Here is a 14,811-nt window from a genome sequence, read left to right on the forward strand (position 1 = left end):
TTTCAGCATTCACTTCTTTCCTTGTCCAACATTCAACATGAAAGTGGGCTTCGTGGCTACTGCTGTAAATGTCACAGCACTGTTCTTTCCACTGCTCTGAGTATTTCTCACTCCTTATTCTATGCAGCATTTTTAATGTTAAGCAAATGTGTCAGCCAGCATCTTTCTCAAAGGCGAATGGCACTGATGGAATGACACAGACCCAACCTATGACAGATGCCTGCAATGCAAGCCCCATGTTCTCTTAGCAATGTATTCTGAAACACTAAGATGTCCGATTGGTGGGGCAGGAGCTTCTTGGCCAATCTCTCCTGTACCTGAAAATCTGAAGGGAACTGCATGAAAACCAATCTCTGGCTTGTGAGCGCCTCCCTACTTTTCATGTAATGAAAAACGTAATAGAAGATTCCTGCATGGCACATGCTCCAAAATTCCTCTACCTCAATTCTGGAGGAGGCAGACTGCACATATAAGAGTCATGCACCTTGTGTTCCATACTAGGCAATGGCCAGCATCCTGTTGCTGCTTTAGCATTAAGAGCAGTGGCACTCAGCCCGTTCCTAACCGTCAAAGGAAGAGCCCCTGCTATAATTCTTGGGAACATGCACACAGCGCGTTGAATGTTACAACTATTCTTACTCCATGCAATAATATTTCAACTGTTATGCCCTATCAGAAGATGAAGGCTCTTGTGTTGAGGGTTTTGGTGCTTAATAATTCTATGAGCCAACCTCAGAAGCTTTGTATATTGTTCCTTTCATATACTGGCTGAAATCATGTTGCTTAAAGACACATGCGAAAGGCAAATGGGCCTAACCTTCAGTCACCTTTAGCTGGCAAGTAATGAGTAACACTCCCAAAAATCCTGGCCAGCGCAGACTGTGGCAAAGGATTCTGGGAGTTTTCGTTAAAGATCACCTGTGGACCCAAGGTTAGGAACCAGTGCACTAGAGGTTCTTGGGCACCGCCAGCCAGAAGTCAGCAAATACTACCCTGGTTGCCTTTTGTATGCAAAACTTTGTAACAGGATTTCAACCACTGCTTATGCTTCCAATAGCAGCATGATTTTAAGACACAATGGTAACTTTTCAAAAGGCAGGGCTGAGGTTTATCATCAAATGCTCTTTAACCCCCCATCTACCATCTAAGTCCTGTTAATATGAAAAACTGTTTATGCAGGCCTCAAGATGGATGGATAAAAAAGAACAAAAATGCTCTCTTGAAAATGTACAGAACTGGACTTAAAACATTTTAACAGGCTAAAGTATCACCTCCACTCTCAGTTAAAGAAATGGCAACTTTTGACACAAACTCCCAAGTCCTTCCCAGGAACTAAGCACATAAAAACCTCACTTTTGTAAAGATAGCTAGATTTCCACTCCAGAGATAGTAATGTTTCCAGTCCGAGGTACTACCACTTAACAAGGGTCTCAAAAGCATCATTTATCTAGCTTTCTACTAGATATGCTGCAGATGACGTGCATAACAGATGCAACAGAAAGCCCAAGGAAAAGTCTTTCTCCCTTTCCAATACAGGGGGAAAAGATCACACTGTAAATGAACTCTAAAGAGTAACATTCAAATACAACGGTTGTTTTAACTTTAAAAAGGACTGTGATTCCATAGATCTCCAGTTACATGGCAAGTCTCCTTTCTGGATTTCGCTAAAACGACAATGTCTTGTCCCAGGAGAGCCATGTGGCAAATATTTCTTTACTGCCTATGTCTCAAGGCACTACCATCCAAATGTGTGAACAAGTGACTGGCAATAATGTACATTAACAACTAATACAGCTCCAGCACAAAAGACATAGAACACTTCTGACACTCTTACAACTCTCATCCAATCAAATGACACAATGGGTCTTGCTCTGAGGTTTGTTTGTGTCTGTTGTTTGTTTTTTTGGCTCAGCATCTTCAAGAAATGCTCAGAAGAGTAGAAAAATAACTTCAAATCAGATGAACAGTCAACCTTGATGGCAACATAGTCGATGAGCCCCAAATACCGCCGGAACTTCATTCTTGCATCTCAAGTTCTTGTTTCAGACTGTGAAGTTTATTTTTTTAAAGGAGAAAAATAATAGTAAAAATTATTTATAAACGGAGAATAACATCATCAACACTGTAACACTAGTTCTATACATGGAAAACCTATCCTGCTGGCTCTTGCATCCACGGACCTTTTCCTGCATCTCCTTAGATGCAAACGATGTGCCCTGCACAATAACCTGTACACCCCCGCCTTTCAAACACATTCATGCATTCCATGAAAGCTACAGTAGGAAAGACTGATGTTTATAGCCAAGAGAACATGTTGTGAAGATTGTAGCTCACCCAGCATGTGTAGGGAAAAGAAATTGCACAGAACTTACCTTTTCAAGTAAGCATGGACGTTGTCATAGCCATGGTACTTGGCCAGGTAAACCAGCACCCCCGTAGCACATCGTCCTTCCCTCTGCCTGCAGAAGCTGCAATTGCAGATTCCACGGCAAGGAGGGCAATGCCAGTCCTAAGGCAAAAATGACATGGATTTGTGTTTAGAAATGGAAGCCCTAAAGCATCTCCAGGATGGCTCTCTATCTCTCTCTTGTTGCTAATAAAGAGTCCTGCCTAGACTGTAAGTTTCGCTAAAACGCCCACTTATTACTTCTAAAATGGGACTGCCTATCCTATCTATTCATGTCCTTCTTTCTTATAATCCTTAAAAGAGTCAGAACAACTTCCAAATCGAATGCTCTTACCGGATCCAGCAAAGCAACCCTGACTTCTTCTCCATAGCGGTTGCGAAGGCAAGGGCCACAGAACTGACCACGTACGCCTAAACATTCTGGGTTACGACAGCTGGTCTTGGTGTCTGTAGTTTTCTGGCGACACTGATGGCAAGTAGAACCCTGAAAAAAAAAACAGCAGTCAAAAGGATGTGGGGTGGGGAGAGAAGGTTGTTGGTTGCTTTTGAAAGACTGCTGCATACACAACAATCATCACACCCTCTGCCATGCTGCTTCTGGTTTTCATTTATTTTTATAAACTAGACACTACAAAACAATACAATAAAAAGGGAAATATGTGTTTTTAAATTTTGCACTGGATGTAAGAATGCTGCTTCTGTTTTGCAGACTCCCTGATCAGTACAAATGACTTCAAAAAGCAGATAGCCCTGCCCAGGGACATTTGAAAATAAGGAAGCTACAATATATTGTAGGCCAGTCTGGACCTAACTACATGAACAAATCCTGGGTTCATGCATTCTTTCTACTCACATGCTCCAAATCTGCTTTCTCTCATGATGAACAATCCATTCAGGCATGCCATAAAAAGGGGGTGGGTGGGTGTAGAAGCGGGTGAATGAGCCCCGCATTTCTATGCTCCAGACAGGGAGTTTAATACTGGCAAAACCACAGGATGCTGCTAGTTTACATTTCCCAGAAACAATAGAAATGGAGTTCTTGCTGAATTAGAAGTGGGGAGTGGATTTGAAGCATGTGAGGAGTTCAAAGGTGCTATGCATTCAGAGATCCTGCAAGAGTTTAAAAACTTGCCAGTCAAGGGAGAAGGTGGAGGGAAGAACCAACAAAACACCTGACAAACTGACCCAGTCGTCAAAAACCACTTGTGTAGCAGCAATGCAAATGTGCAGAGGCAAACCACCAAAATTAAGAAATCAACAGGAACATTAACAGTTGCATGAAAAACCATACACCTCAGGATGCCACTGATGAAGTCAAGGGTGATTTCTTAAATTAGAGCAATTTGCCGCCAAATATTACACCATTTCTGCTAAGCCAGTAAGAGGACTCAGGCTAATAAAAGGTTATAGCGATATCAACATAAGGCAGAACAAGACTGTCCAAGTCAGCACTTGCCCCAACTTTTAGGCAAGTACTGGTAACAAAAATGGTTTAGGTCTCCGGCTGCGGAGCCAGCAGTTGGGAGCTTGATTCCCCCACTGGTGTATCCTCGACAGGGGCTGGACTCAATGATCCATTGGGCCCCTTCCAGTTCTGCAATTCTAAGATGACGACGATGGTTATAAAAAGTTAAGTGCTGCTCCATCACCCCTCATAGTGGAGAACCAGTGGTCAGCCTGCTACTGTTCTACCACAAGGGAATTAAGGAAGGGCACAGCTTCTAAGCAGAGAGCAGCCCTTTTCTCAACTTTTTTTTTTTTGCCACAACCAAAAACAATACGAGAGAAATATAGGCTGAATCAGGATTATACAAGTCACATAATGAACCTTCTAGGGTGGTGTATAAAGAATCCTTTCCAGTCTGTGGCCCGATTCCAATGTGGCCGGCCCCCTCCTCCAAGGGCTACACGGCCCCCATTGAAAATGGATGCTATATAAAGTACCAATGATGTTCTCAGCTCCAGCTCTAGCAATTCTGAAGAGGTCTTTGGGATCGTGGACAGGCAGGACAAAGTACAGCAATGTCTCTCAGGAAGAACCAAGTGTGAACAGCAGACCCCTGGAGAGTCTTAACTCCAGAGAGCATCACATATAGGAAAGGACTAAGGACCATGATCTGGAAAAAGCAAGCAGGCACGCTACAGGCATGGCACGACCTATCCTTACCGTCACACGGTTATACACTTTGTCTCTGGCGGTTTGGCAGATATTATCCAGGTCTTCCTGGGTTACTGCTTCCACTGGACGAACGACATGGGGAAGAGTCATGGCACTCCAGCGCTTTCTTCTGGGGGCATCCATTTCATCCTGAAGTCAAAGCAGTAAAATAAACCCTAGATGGAGATGGGTCTTCTTAAAATCCATGTCCTTCACTTGCCTGTGTCTACACAGAGCAAATTAAAGGGACACCCATGCACTCTCCTCTACATGCTGCAACTGCGGAAGGTTTACTTTCCCAACTTAATCTCAATAGGCTGCCCTAATAGTGGAAGTCACTTGTCAACAATTTCATCTGGGCTACAACAAAATACCCTTCGGGGGGGGGGGGCACACAAAAACACACATCCAGGGATTGTTCTCACTGCCCAGTTCCAGGAGAATTAGGGTGGATAAAACTACCAAGGGCTACAAGTCCTTGTGGATGTGAATCAACTCCTGTATATATCAGTCACATGGAAAGACAACAGGGAAGGGTTCCCTGCTCTTGTTTCCTGCTTACGGGTTTCTTCTTGAGGGATCTTCACTGTGTTTAAAAAGAAGGCTTTGGCCTGATGCGGTATGGATGTTATGCCAGAAATTGTCTCTACCATTTTAAAACTCTGGGGACACCTCCCTAAAACATACTTCTGAAATTTCTATCCCTGCAGAATTTAGGCACATGAACAAAAGAGACAATAAGCCCACTCTGGTCTGCCTTGGTTACTATTTTTATGCAAGCAGATCATCTTTAAATCATCTGGCCTAAGTTTGTATTTTAAGAGGTTCTGACTAATTAGCAAAGTGACAGCAGAATCACCCGCACAAACCTCAGAGTAGGCATCAGACATTTTCCTCCTGACTAAGACATAAGGGTCCTCCTCGTCTTCTTCCACTACAGGGCTGGGAGGACCTTCAATCAGGGACCTGGATCTTGTGTGAGGTCTAGAAAGCCTTTCTGGATTCCTCCTTCTTGAAGCTTGCCTGGGAAATGATCTTCTTGGAGACCTCTGTGGTTTCTAGAGTGAGAACAAGGACAACTTATGTGCGTCACACAGAATTACGGCTGAGATTTACAGTTGTTTATACAGTTTCCTCCCTTCTATTCTAGTTCACTTCAAAGGAAATCCCCCCTGTTTGCTGCTTTCGTTTTCTCAGCACCCCTTTTTCTATGGTCTCTGCAGCAAAGCAACTGTGATTTACGCATCACACTAAACCAAGGTTTAAGCATTAGAGCCATGGCTTGGCACATTGTGTGAACAGAGGTTAGTTCATGAAGACTGAAGAAATTCAGACCTAGACAAATTTCAGTAAGATCGTAGTGTTTGATGGCATTTGATCTATCAAGATGAATTAAGAGACAGTGTGAAGAAAAATCCCCCAAAGTGAGGAAAACTTAAAAAACTACAAACAGCCTCATCTTTTCAGACTTAATATTTTCTTCACACTTCCTAGAAGCACAGAAAAAAAGATAATTCTAGCCTTTTCAACTGCCCAGTGTTCTCGTCAAATAGACTGTTATGCTTTCCTCCTAGTCAAACAATAATACTTTCTTCGTTCAATAGTTAAGAGATCTGAGCTTGAACTTTGAAGCTTAGCCTCATTGTTACTATGTAAAATACAACTCAACAGGACTTTGCTTTATTTGTTTTAGATCTGAAGATATCCAGGTTCTTTTAACTGAACACTAAATGTTTTAGATAATTACAAATCAAAAGGCAACCACAGCCAGTTTTTTTTTATCATGTAGCAACATACTCAAGAACTGGCTGCTAGTTTATTTAGCCTATCAGGTTAATCTATATTGGGCCTTCAACAACTGAAAAATGTTACTCACCAGAGTAGGTGTTCCCAATGGGCCTTTGCTAGTAAAAATTCCAGGGACATTTTTTAATTCGGCCATTAGTTTTGCAAGCTGCAGGAGGGAAACAGAAAAAGAATTAGCAGAATCTCACTTAAGACTGTTCTTCACATACAATGTAGAATGCTGATGGGGTATTCAGAAATGCAAGCCATCAATACTTTACAAACACAATGACATCATTCTCCTGAGCTAATAGATGACAATTCACTACAGTCCAAAGATCTGCGTAAGAAAGAGCACAAGAGGAGCAGGGCTGTCTTCACTGAATCTCTCACCATCTGAAACCAGTTCCTAGCTGAGGCCAGGGATTCAGAAAGCATAGAAAAAGTGACTCAAAGAGGCCCTTTAAAAACTGGAAAGCTGAGCAACATTGAAGCCCTTGATTGAAAAGATACAACTATTTGATCATACTTTTGGCTCTTCTGTAATGCATTTTAATTTAGTAAACAAGCCGAATACAAGTAGGATTATAATATTCTGAATGAAGCTGAGTGGAATATAGAGTACCATATGGTGGCATTAAGTAAGAGTAATTATTTGTTTTTGTATCGACATAACAGAACTCAAATCTATCTTAAACAATAATTACTTCAGAATGTGGACAGGAAAAAAAAGCAACACAATATGCTTGAGAACATTCTTTTCTACTTACCATGGCTTTGTTCTCTTTTATATTTAAAGCTCTTTTCTCTAAGAATTTGGGGCCTCTTTCTTCATCAGAATCTGAATCCAATTCTGGCTCACAAGAGGGTTTTGGTGCCGCAGCTATTTTGCTATTACCCCTCTCAGACCTTCGAGGCCGAAATTTCATGGCAACTTTGAGAGGAACAGAACATTTCTGTGGCCTCTGACGCAGACATTCATCTTCATCACTCATACCATTTTCCTCAGAGTCTGTTTCCAGTTTCTATTAAAAAAAAATGGTGCTGTGAAGCTCACAGGAAGTTGCTGCTAGAGTAGAAAAACCCACCACTACCTCTCCCCCCCCCCCTGGTCCTAGAGCCTATTTCAGTGGATATGAATGACCACCAAGGATTAAACTGCTGAAAGGAGCCTCGTGGCGCAGTGGTTAAACCGCTGTCCTGCAGCCAAAACTGTGCTCACGACCTGGGATTCAATCCCAGGTAGCCGGCTCAAGGTTCACTCAGCCCTCTATCCTTCGGGAGGGCAATGTGTAGCCTGCATAATTAACTTGTACACCGCCCAGAGAGTGCTTGAAGCACTATGGGGCGGTATATAAGTAACACTTTGCTTTGCTTTCCTTAACAAGTGGTTCATAAGTTGTTGTTTTTTTTTAGTCACGGCCCCCTTTTATAATAGACAAGTAATCTGGGACACCACCACCATCACAGTTGCATAAAAAAGCATTTTGAATGGTGCAAAGTCATCCCTTCTCAGAAAGGGGAGGCTTTTTATTCCTCCCCTTAAAATGGCTTGTTTCTCATACATACACACTAACTGTAATATCCGCCTCAGAAAAGTCAAGGAAGAAATTAATTTTAGACAGGTCCCAATGGAAGTCTCACCACCAGCCCATCACCAAAATATCTTAATTCTATCTAACAGAATAATTTTCTTGAATCATTAGCCTCCTGCTTAACATGGCAGTGTATGCATGAAGAAGAAACTGAGGTTGGAAAAGTTACTCCCCCCCGCTCAAAAAAATACAACGCTCAGAATGACCATATTGATTCTAGGTGTTTCACACCAAATAAATAATGGTCACAAGGTCTCTGAAAGCTTCTTCCTGTTCTGCTTTCTATAAACTGGTAACCAAAGAAAAACCCATGCAGACTAACTCAATATGAATTATGCCTAGTAATTCTTAAAGTGCTGTATCACTTTCGATCTTGACACAACTTCTGAAACGTAGTCCTCAAATAGAGAATGTATTAGATATTAAACTGGTAAGAACAGAACAAGTGTGTCTCTTTGCTTTGGGTGGGTGCTTTCTATAAATTGCCAGCCTCATTCTGAGAGTTCAGTGTTTGCCGCATCTCAGAAATACTTCAAGGAAACACCTGCAAAAGCAGTTGAGCATGTCCTGTGTCTGCGAGTTACTCTCTTGAGGAGGAGGAAAAAATAGGGAGGCAAACTGAGAAACAGAGCCAAAAAGAACTGAAGGAGGGAAAAAAATCAGGAGGAAGGAGGCAATGACATAAAGGATACCTACTATGCCAAAGACACAGCTAGAAGGATTACTTGCCATGTGCTTTCACCACGAAAGCATCAGCAACATGCACCTATCCGGCTGCCTAGGAACACTCAATGGCTACTTACACAACCTTGTTCCACTCTATTTTTATTCGGAGGATCATTTACACAACTTTAAAGTTACTTAAATAACCCATAACACCAGTGGCTACAATCCCCAGTATCCTTTAAATAGTACAGTGGTGCCCCGCTTAACGATTACCCCACTTGACGAATCCGCTTCACGATGTTTTTGCGATTGCAATTGCGATTGCAAAACGATGTTTTAATGGGCTTTTTTCACTTCCCGATGATTGGTTCTCTACTTCAGGAACCGATTCTTCGCATTACGACGATCAGCTGATCGTCGGGTTTTCAAAATGGCCACCAGCTGCTCGAAATGGCTCCCCGCTGTTTTTAGGAGACATTTTTCCCTGCACCGGCACCCGAAAATGGCCGCCCTACGGAGGATCTTCGCTGGACGAGCAGGTATTTCGCCCATTGGACCACACTGAACGGTTTTCAATGCGTTTCAATGGGTTTTTTATTTCACTTGATGAGGATTTCACTCCACAGCGATTTCACTGGAACGGATTATCCTCGTCAAGCGAGTCACCACTGTATGCATGAAATCCCTTCATATCATATGTGAAATCATTTCCAATATTATTCTTCTGTCACTACCTCAGGCTGGTATAAAGTTCACAGTAAGAGGGAAATAAGAGGGTCCTGTACTGAATTTAAAAGCTCCCTTGTGAAACAGGCCTACTCACTGTCAAAGTAATCTTGAACACAATTTTCTTCTAATACCTGCTTTGTTAATGCATAGAAGACAACTAGAAATGGGCACAAACCAGTGGAGGCAAGAGAGAAAAGCCGGAGTGCTTCCTCTGAGTGCGTGCCCACGGGAGGAGGAGGAGCTTTGAACACCTGTTCAGCCAATAAACAAACAGGCACAAATCACCAAACTGGCGGTTCATGCCCATCTCTAAAGAAGACAATGTACAACGTCTCATAATCACAAATGAGACATAAACTGTGCCTGGCAGTAGATCACTGGGTGAGGACTCTTTTGCTGGCTCTTGACCAAACAGAGTTCCAGACTAAGGAACTGCGAAGCCAAAGGGTCAGGACTGTTTGGTAGTAGAAAAACCACATTCAGTGCGTCAACAATTAGCAAGTTAAACTGTACAACTCACCAACACTTCCTGAATTTCACTTTCTGAAAAACCGCAGAATGATTCATCATCCGAATCTTCATAAAAAATCTTGACTACTTCTTCTGCAACTTCTGGCTTGAATCTGGGCTTCTTTAAAAGAATAAAGTACATTGGGTGTTTCTCTTTTCTCCCCCCCCCTTTCTTTCTTTTATTTTTTTTAACAGAACCTATTTTCCATAAACTGTTCACAGAGCAAATCACATTTTACAAGTGTACTACAAGAGAATAGCTTTTGTAACAAAGAAAAATGGTTCAGGGGGTTTACAAATGGTTTCAGAGCTGTTACCGCAAATCATCAGGCATGTTAGGTTAGGCGACATTTCAAAAGGATAGAATAAGTGGCTAATCTACCTCCAACAATTACTACCTAGAAGCAGAAGGAAAAAAGGGAAATGAAATTACAGCACATACTGTATATTCTTAACTGCTGTATAGAAATGTAAGCAAAGCATTTTAATCGAGCACAGGGCATTTTTCAGCACCACACATTCAATTCTGTTTATTCTTGCACTTTTTACTTACCGTGTTTGCAAAATTATCAGAGCCAAAACTGTCACAGCTGTCATCAGAGGATGAAGAGGTTTCCATAGGGATCAGCTTTGTATTCCGGAATGCTTTGGCTTTCTCCTCACCCAAAAGGTTGCCCTGCAAAATGGACAATGGCGGTGCAATGAGTTAGTGTAACAGGATGACTTCTAGAAGTCCAGCTATCAAGAGTTACAACTCCATTACCACAAAGACCAGACTTTCCATTGTATTTTGTGCCACACAGACACTAGCCTGCAAAATATTCCAGCTGTATTTTTCTCAGTCATTGAGCACTTTCACCACCCCACACTATGTTATTTGCATGCCAATATTAATGTTCAAAGTCATGCGCTGAAATTTGACTGATGCCCTCATTGCACAGGAAACACTACTGCAAACATACCAATGATTTTCCAAAACTTAAAACAGCATTCCAGTTAATTTTAGAATAAAAGTGGTAGTATGGTGAAATTAAAAATAAAACTACATTTTCTGTTATACTCATTCCCCGTGTTTCTTATGCTTGCCTATCCTCATGTTTAGGACCAATTCACAAACCTATTCCAGTCTATAGCAACCTTGCTTTTTTTCCTTTTAGCCCTGCTTTCCTCCTACCGTGAATTACTAGCCTTTTCTTTTTTGTGACAGCACTGGCACAAGGCTGAAAAAACCTCCCCCAAAGATTTGGCATTTAATAACAGCATGCCAAAAGCCAAATTTAAAATATCAAATTTAAAGAACTAGGTTTGTGCTATTACATTAACAAAGCTTGGTAAACTGGATCTCACTGTAGGTGGCTTATGGTTGCTAACTATAAGTGATTTGTGAGTTTAAAAGCTGATCAACAATATTAAGGATGTACATGATGTTCTACAGCTGAAGCCTTAATATGCATATTCTAAAAGGGTCCAAGTATGCTTCAACATAAACATACAAAGTACAACTGTTGATTATGATTACTTATTATTTTACTACTCTGTCCAGCAATGCATGATAAGGTCCCCTAACATGATGCAGAGAACTGCAATCCGACACATACTCAACCACCAGGAAGTTACAATGCACTCAGTTGTTTAAACCTGATGGTTAATTCCAGGTAAATCAGATCCACAGAGTAAATGTAACTTTAAATCAGTACTTACATAAACTCAAATGACTCAGTAATTCTACTCTAGTTTGGGCAAACAATGGCCTTTAGCTTGATGGAAATAGGCTGGTTAAAATTGTTCACAAATACAAATTGGAGAGGTGGGCTTTTCATAGTGCAAAACATATGGAGGCAAAGCACTTTTTTGCAAAGCCCTTGCAAATATCATAGCTGTTATATGAGGTCCAGAAAAAGAAACAGCAAACCAAATACATGCCGACAAATATGAAAGGCAGGATAGGGAAGTAAATGGCATATTCCTATCCTGCAATATTTCGAATATCATGATTTCAGGTACAATTCTATGCACCAGATGAAAGGTATAGCATTGCATCATAGGCATTACAAGATTTTCTAAAAATCTATAAATAAGTTTTCATTTGAAGTCCAAGATCTTACAGTGAAATCTTTGAGGAGCTCCCATTGGAAGAAAAATAACTCAATCTGAGCCAGAATGAAGCATGGCTTAGAAATCTGTCTTTAAGCCTAAGGGAATAATCAGGCTTCAAACACCCACCTCAGAGGAAGGAGTGCCTTCCTTCCCCATCAAATAACCACAATTTGCAAACATACAAGGAGACAAAAATCCTGTACAGTATTTGGGAATTTAGGGTCTGATCCTCCTTGAAAGCCTTTCCTCCCAGGCAGTCTGGGGCTTATTTAAATACCAAAAGCCCAGACTTAACAAATGAGGAAGCAGAGATGTAGGGGTTTTTTGTTCCCCCCCCCAAGAATAATTTTTAAAAAGTGGACTGTGGAATATGTACTTTGACAATGGTGTGTACAACGTGGTATTCAAACTACATAACATGAAGACCTTAATGAAGGACTTCTGAGACTTTATGGATTTAAGTTCTTCCTCAGAAGAAGGTGGAGATCTTGGTTTTTTTTAAAAAAAAAACCTTTTCCCCCCCAAGACAAAAACTGTAAAGCAATCCTAGAGAAACGGACTTTGCACATGGGGTCGCCCCATTTGCGAAGCTTGGTATTCTTCCTCAAAGGTGTTACTTCTGAGGGTCCCTCGCCCACACCGGTCTTTGGGGGGGGGGAAGGGGCCCTCGACCCAGCCCACCGGCCCTCCCGCGCGGAAGGGCGAGTCTCCCCGATAAGCCGCCGCCACCGCCGCCGCCACCTGCCGAGCGCTGGTGGGCGGGGCTCGCCGGCAAAACTTTGCCCTCACGGGCCGGGAGGCTTGTCCGTCAAGAGAAAAGCGTCCTCCTTCCGAGGGCCGGGCGCTCAAGCGCGGGAAAACCGAAGCCGCCACCTCCTCCTCCTCCTCGGTACCTCGTCTCTCTCTCTCCCCCCCCCCTCCCCGCCAGGGCCCTTTGAAAGAAGCCTGGAGCGGATGATGGAGGGAGGACCTGCACCTCAGGCACTACACGGGGGGGGGAGGAAAGAGCAGTCCTTTTTCCTTTCCGTAGGGCTTTAAAAGGGTCGGTGGGGGGGGGGGGGGCAGTTAGAGCAAATGACACCGATTCCAGCCCGTCCAGGAAGCGGCACAGAGAGGTTTCTCGCGTGTCAGCGGGACTTGGTCCAGCCAAGCTCTCACCCAGCTGGGGGGGGGGGGGAAGCCTACTGGGGTTGCTTCCTCCCCCCCAAACGAAACGGATCGGCTCAAACGCGGGTGGGAGGGCTTGCAGCAAGCCGGCCACGTGCTCCTATCTAGCCAGGAGAGGGGCCGCCGCCGCCCCCCCCGGACGCCCTCCTGCCTGCATCCACTCTCACTCACTCACTCATTCATACCCCAAACCCCCCTCTCCTCGCGCCCCCCCCACGCTTTTTTAAAGACTCCCTTTCTAACGCCATATCCACTCTCCCCCCTTCCCCATCAGCTCTCTCTTCTTCAAACGAACGCCGCCACCGCGGGAAAGCTGGGCCACCTGGAAGGGCCGCGTTCTCCACGTCCCGCCGCCACCGCCGCCGCCCTCCGCAGGCTTAACGTTTGAACCCGCCCCAAAGAACCCCGGGGAAAACTCCTGCCGAGGAAGGGTGCCCCGTGGTGGGTGCTTGCATGGCCCCAACGCCGCCTAATCCACACTTTATTTTCTTCCCTCCCCCCTCGCGAAAAAAAAGCTACTGCTTCCCCTGCAAGAACGGCGCGGATCCAAGCGCACCCACCACCCCCCAGGGGGTTCACTAGCGCCTTCTCTCCCTCCGACTCACGAGTCGCGCCAGGGAGGAAAGCGGAGATGTTCCCACGCCTCGTAACTATCCCTGAAGCCCCCACCGGAGGAACAGCCTTTTTGGCTGTTGGGTTTTTTAAAGAGCCTCCCAAGGCTGCGCCTGCTGGGCCCGATCCGAGGGAGAGGAGGCGCGCACACACCCCTGTTTCCACCGCCCAACGGGAAAATTCCCTTAAGTGCGCAGGCAAAAGAAGGGCACCCTCCATCATCCCCTTACCTGCAGCCGGAAAGGGTCCATGCCGGCCATCCCGCCCGGGACGAGGAAAGAGAAAAGAGGAAGGGAAGACAAGCAAGCCCCGACCCGCTGCAGACTCGCGCCAAACCAACTCATAACCACTCGCCGGTGGAGGGGGGGGGGAGAGACGCTTTCCCGCGAAGACGCCCGCGTCCTGGAAGCACCGCAAACCACCTTGGCCCACGCCGCCTGGCCAGGAACAAAACACACACAGACAACGCCCCAGTAAAAAGTGGGGCAAAAAAATAAGATAGAGGGATGAAGAGCGTCGCAGCTGGCTCTCCTTTCGGTTCGTTTTTTTTTTTAATTAACGTTTGCGGAGCTGCAAGGACCTAACCCAGTGGCGCGAAATAGTAATAAAGTATTTGCATGGGCGGCGGGGGAGGCGGGTCCTAACACGCGGAGGGCGTAGAAGAAGCCCCGCGGAAGAACCGAAGGGCGAGGCGAAAGGGGGGGGGGAAATGGTGTGTGTGTGTGTGTGTTTACTAATGAGGGAAAACCTGCATATTTCTGCTGAACAAAAGCTGCGGGGAGCCGTATTTCGTGTGTAGCGACACTTAGGTTTATTTGGCAAAACCCAAAGAAACAAACAAAACCAAAAAAGAAAGACAAAAACACGTGGCAGCTTAAAGAAATTATATTTTAACCTGAGGTTTCGTAGATCACGTCCAATTCTTCAGAAATAACATTAACCTTAATATAAAAAGAGCACGTCTGATGAAGTGGACGTGTCCACGAAAGTTCATATTAAAATATAGTAGTCTTATTCAAGGTACCACATGCTTTTGTCTTGGTTTGTTTTGTTTCTTTGGATTTGCTCTGATAGGCTTCTACAGA

At 44.1% G+C, this 14,811-nt stretch overlaps 1 protein-coding gene across 2 annotated transcripts; it reads right to left on the reverse strand.

The window, feature by feature from the left end:
* Positions 1–958: 958 nt before the first annotated feature.
* Positions 959–14,205, reverse strand: CDCA7 (cell division cycle associated 7). Of its 2 annotated transcripts, none has more exons than XM_020810974.3 (10): positions 13,957–14,205; positions 10,404–10,526; positions 9,861–9,971; positions 7,121–7,375; positions 6,442–6,519; positions 5,435–5,623; positions 4,575–4,715; positions 2,742–2,891; positions 2,373–2,509; positions 959–2,047 (listed from the first exon to the last, which is right to left on the reverse strand). In XM_020810974.3, exons 1-10 carry the CDS (start codon positions 14,068–14,070, stop codon positions 2,017–2,019), a joined length of 1,329 nt encoding a protein of 442 aa, XP_020666633.3. In that variant the 5' UTR covers positions 14,071–14,205; the 3' UTR covers positions 959–2,016. The 2 variants fall into 2 exon arrangements, with proteins under 2 accessions (XP_020666633.3, XP_020666634.3); XM_020810975.3 differs by lacking the exon at positions 13,957–14,205 and adding an exon at positions 12,508–12,640 and having other exon boundaries at positions 1,860–2,047.
* Positions 14,206–14,811: the final 606 nt, after the last annotated feature.

Source organism: Pogona vitticeps, chromosome 1, assembly GCF_051106095.1.
Source record: "Pogona vitticeps strain Pit_001003342236 chromosome 1, PviZW2.1, whole genome shotgun sequence".
In the NCBI taxonomy this organism is placed as follows: domain Eukaryota; kingdom Metazoa; phylum Chordata; class Lepidosauria; order Squamata; family Agamidae; genus Pogona; species Pogona vitticeps.

What these genes read in the sequence shown, in the direction of transcription:
- CDCA7 (XM_020810974.3), bottom strand. Translation starts at nt 14,070, where the DNA reads ATGAGTTGGTTTGGCGCGAGTCTGCAGCGGGTCGGGGCTTGCTTGTCT. An exon ending in CTGATAATTTTGCAAACACG is followed by an intron (nt 9,972 to 10,403) that starts GTAAGTAAAAAG and finishes ATTCTTTTAAAG; the next exon opens with AAGCCCAGATTCAAGCCAGA. An exon ending in TAAAAGAGAACAAAGCCATG is followed by an intron (nt 6,520 to 7,120) that starts GTAAGTAGAAAA and finishes TCCCTCCTGCAG; the next exon opens with CTTGCAAAACTAATGGCCGA.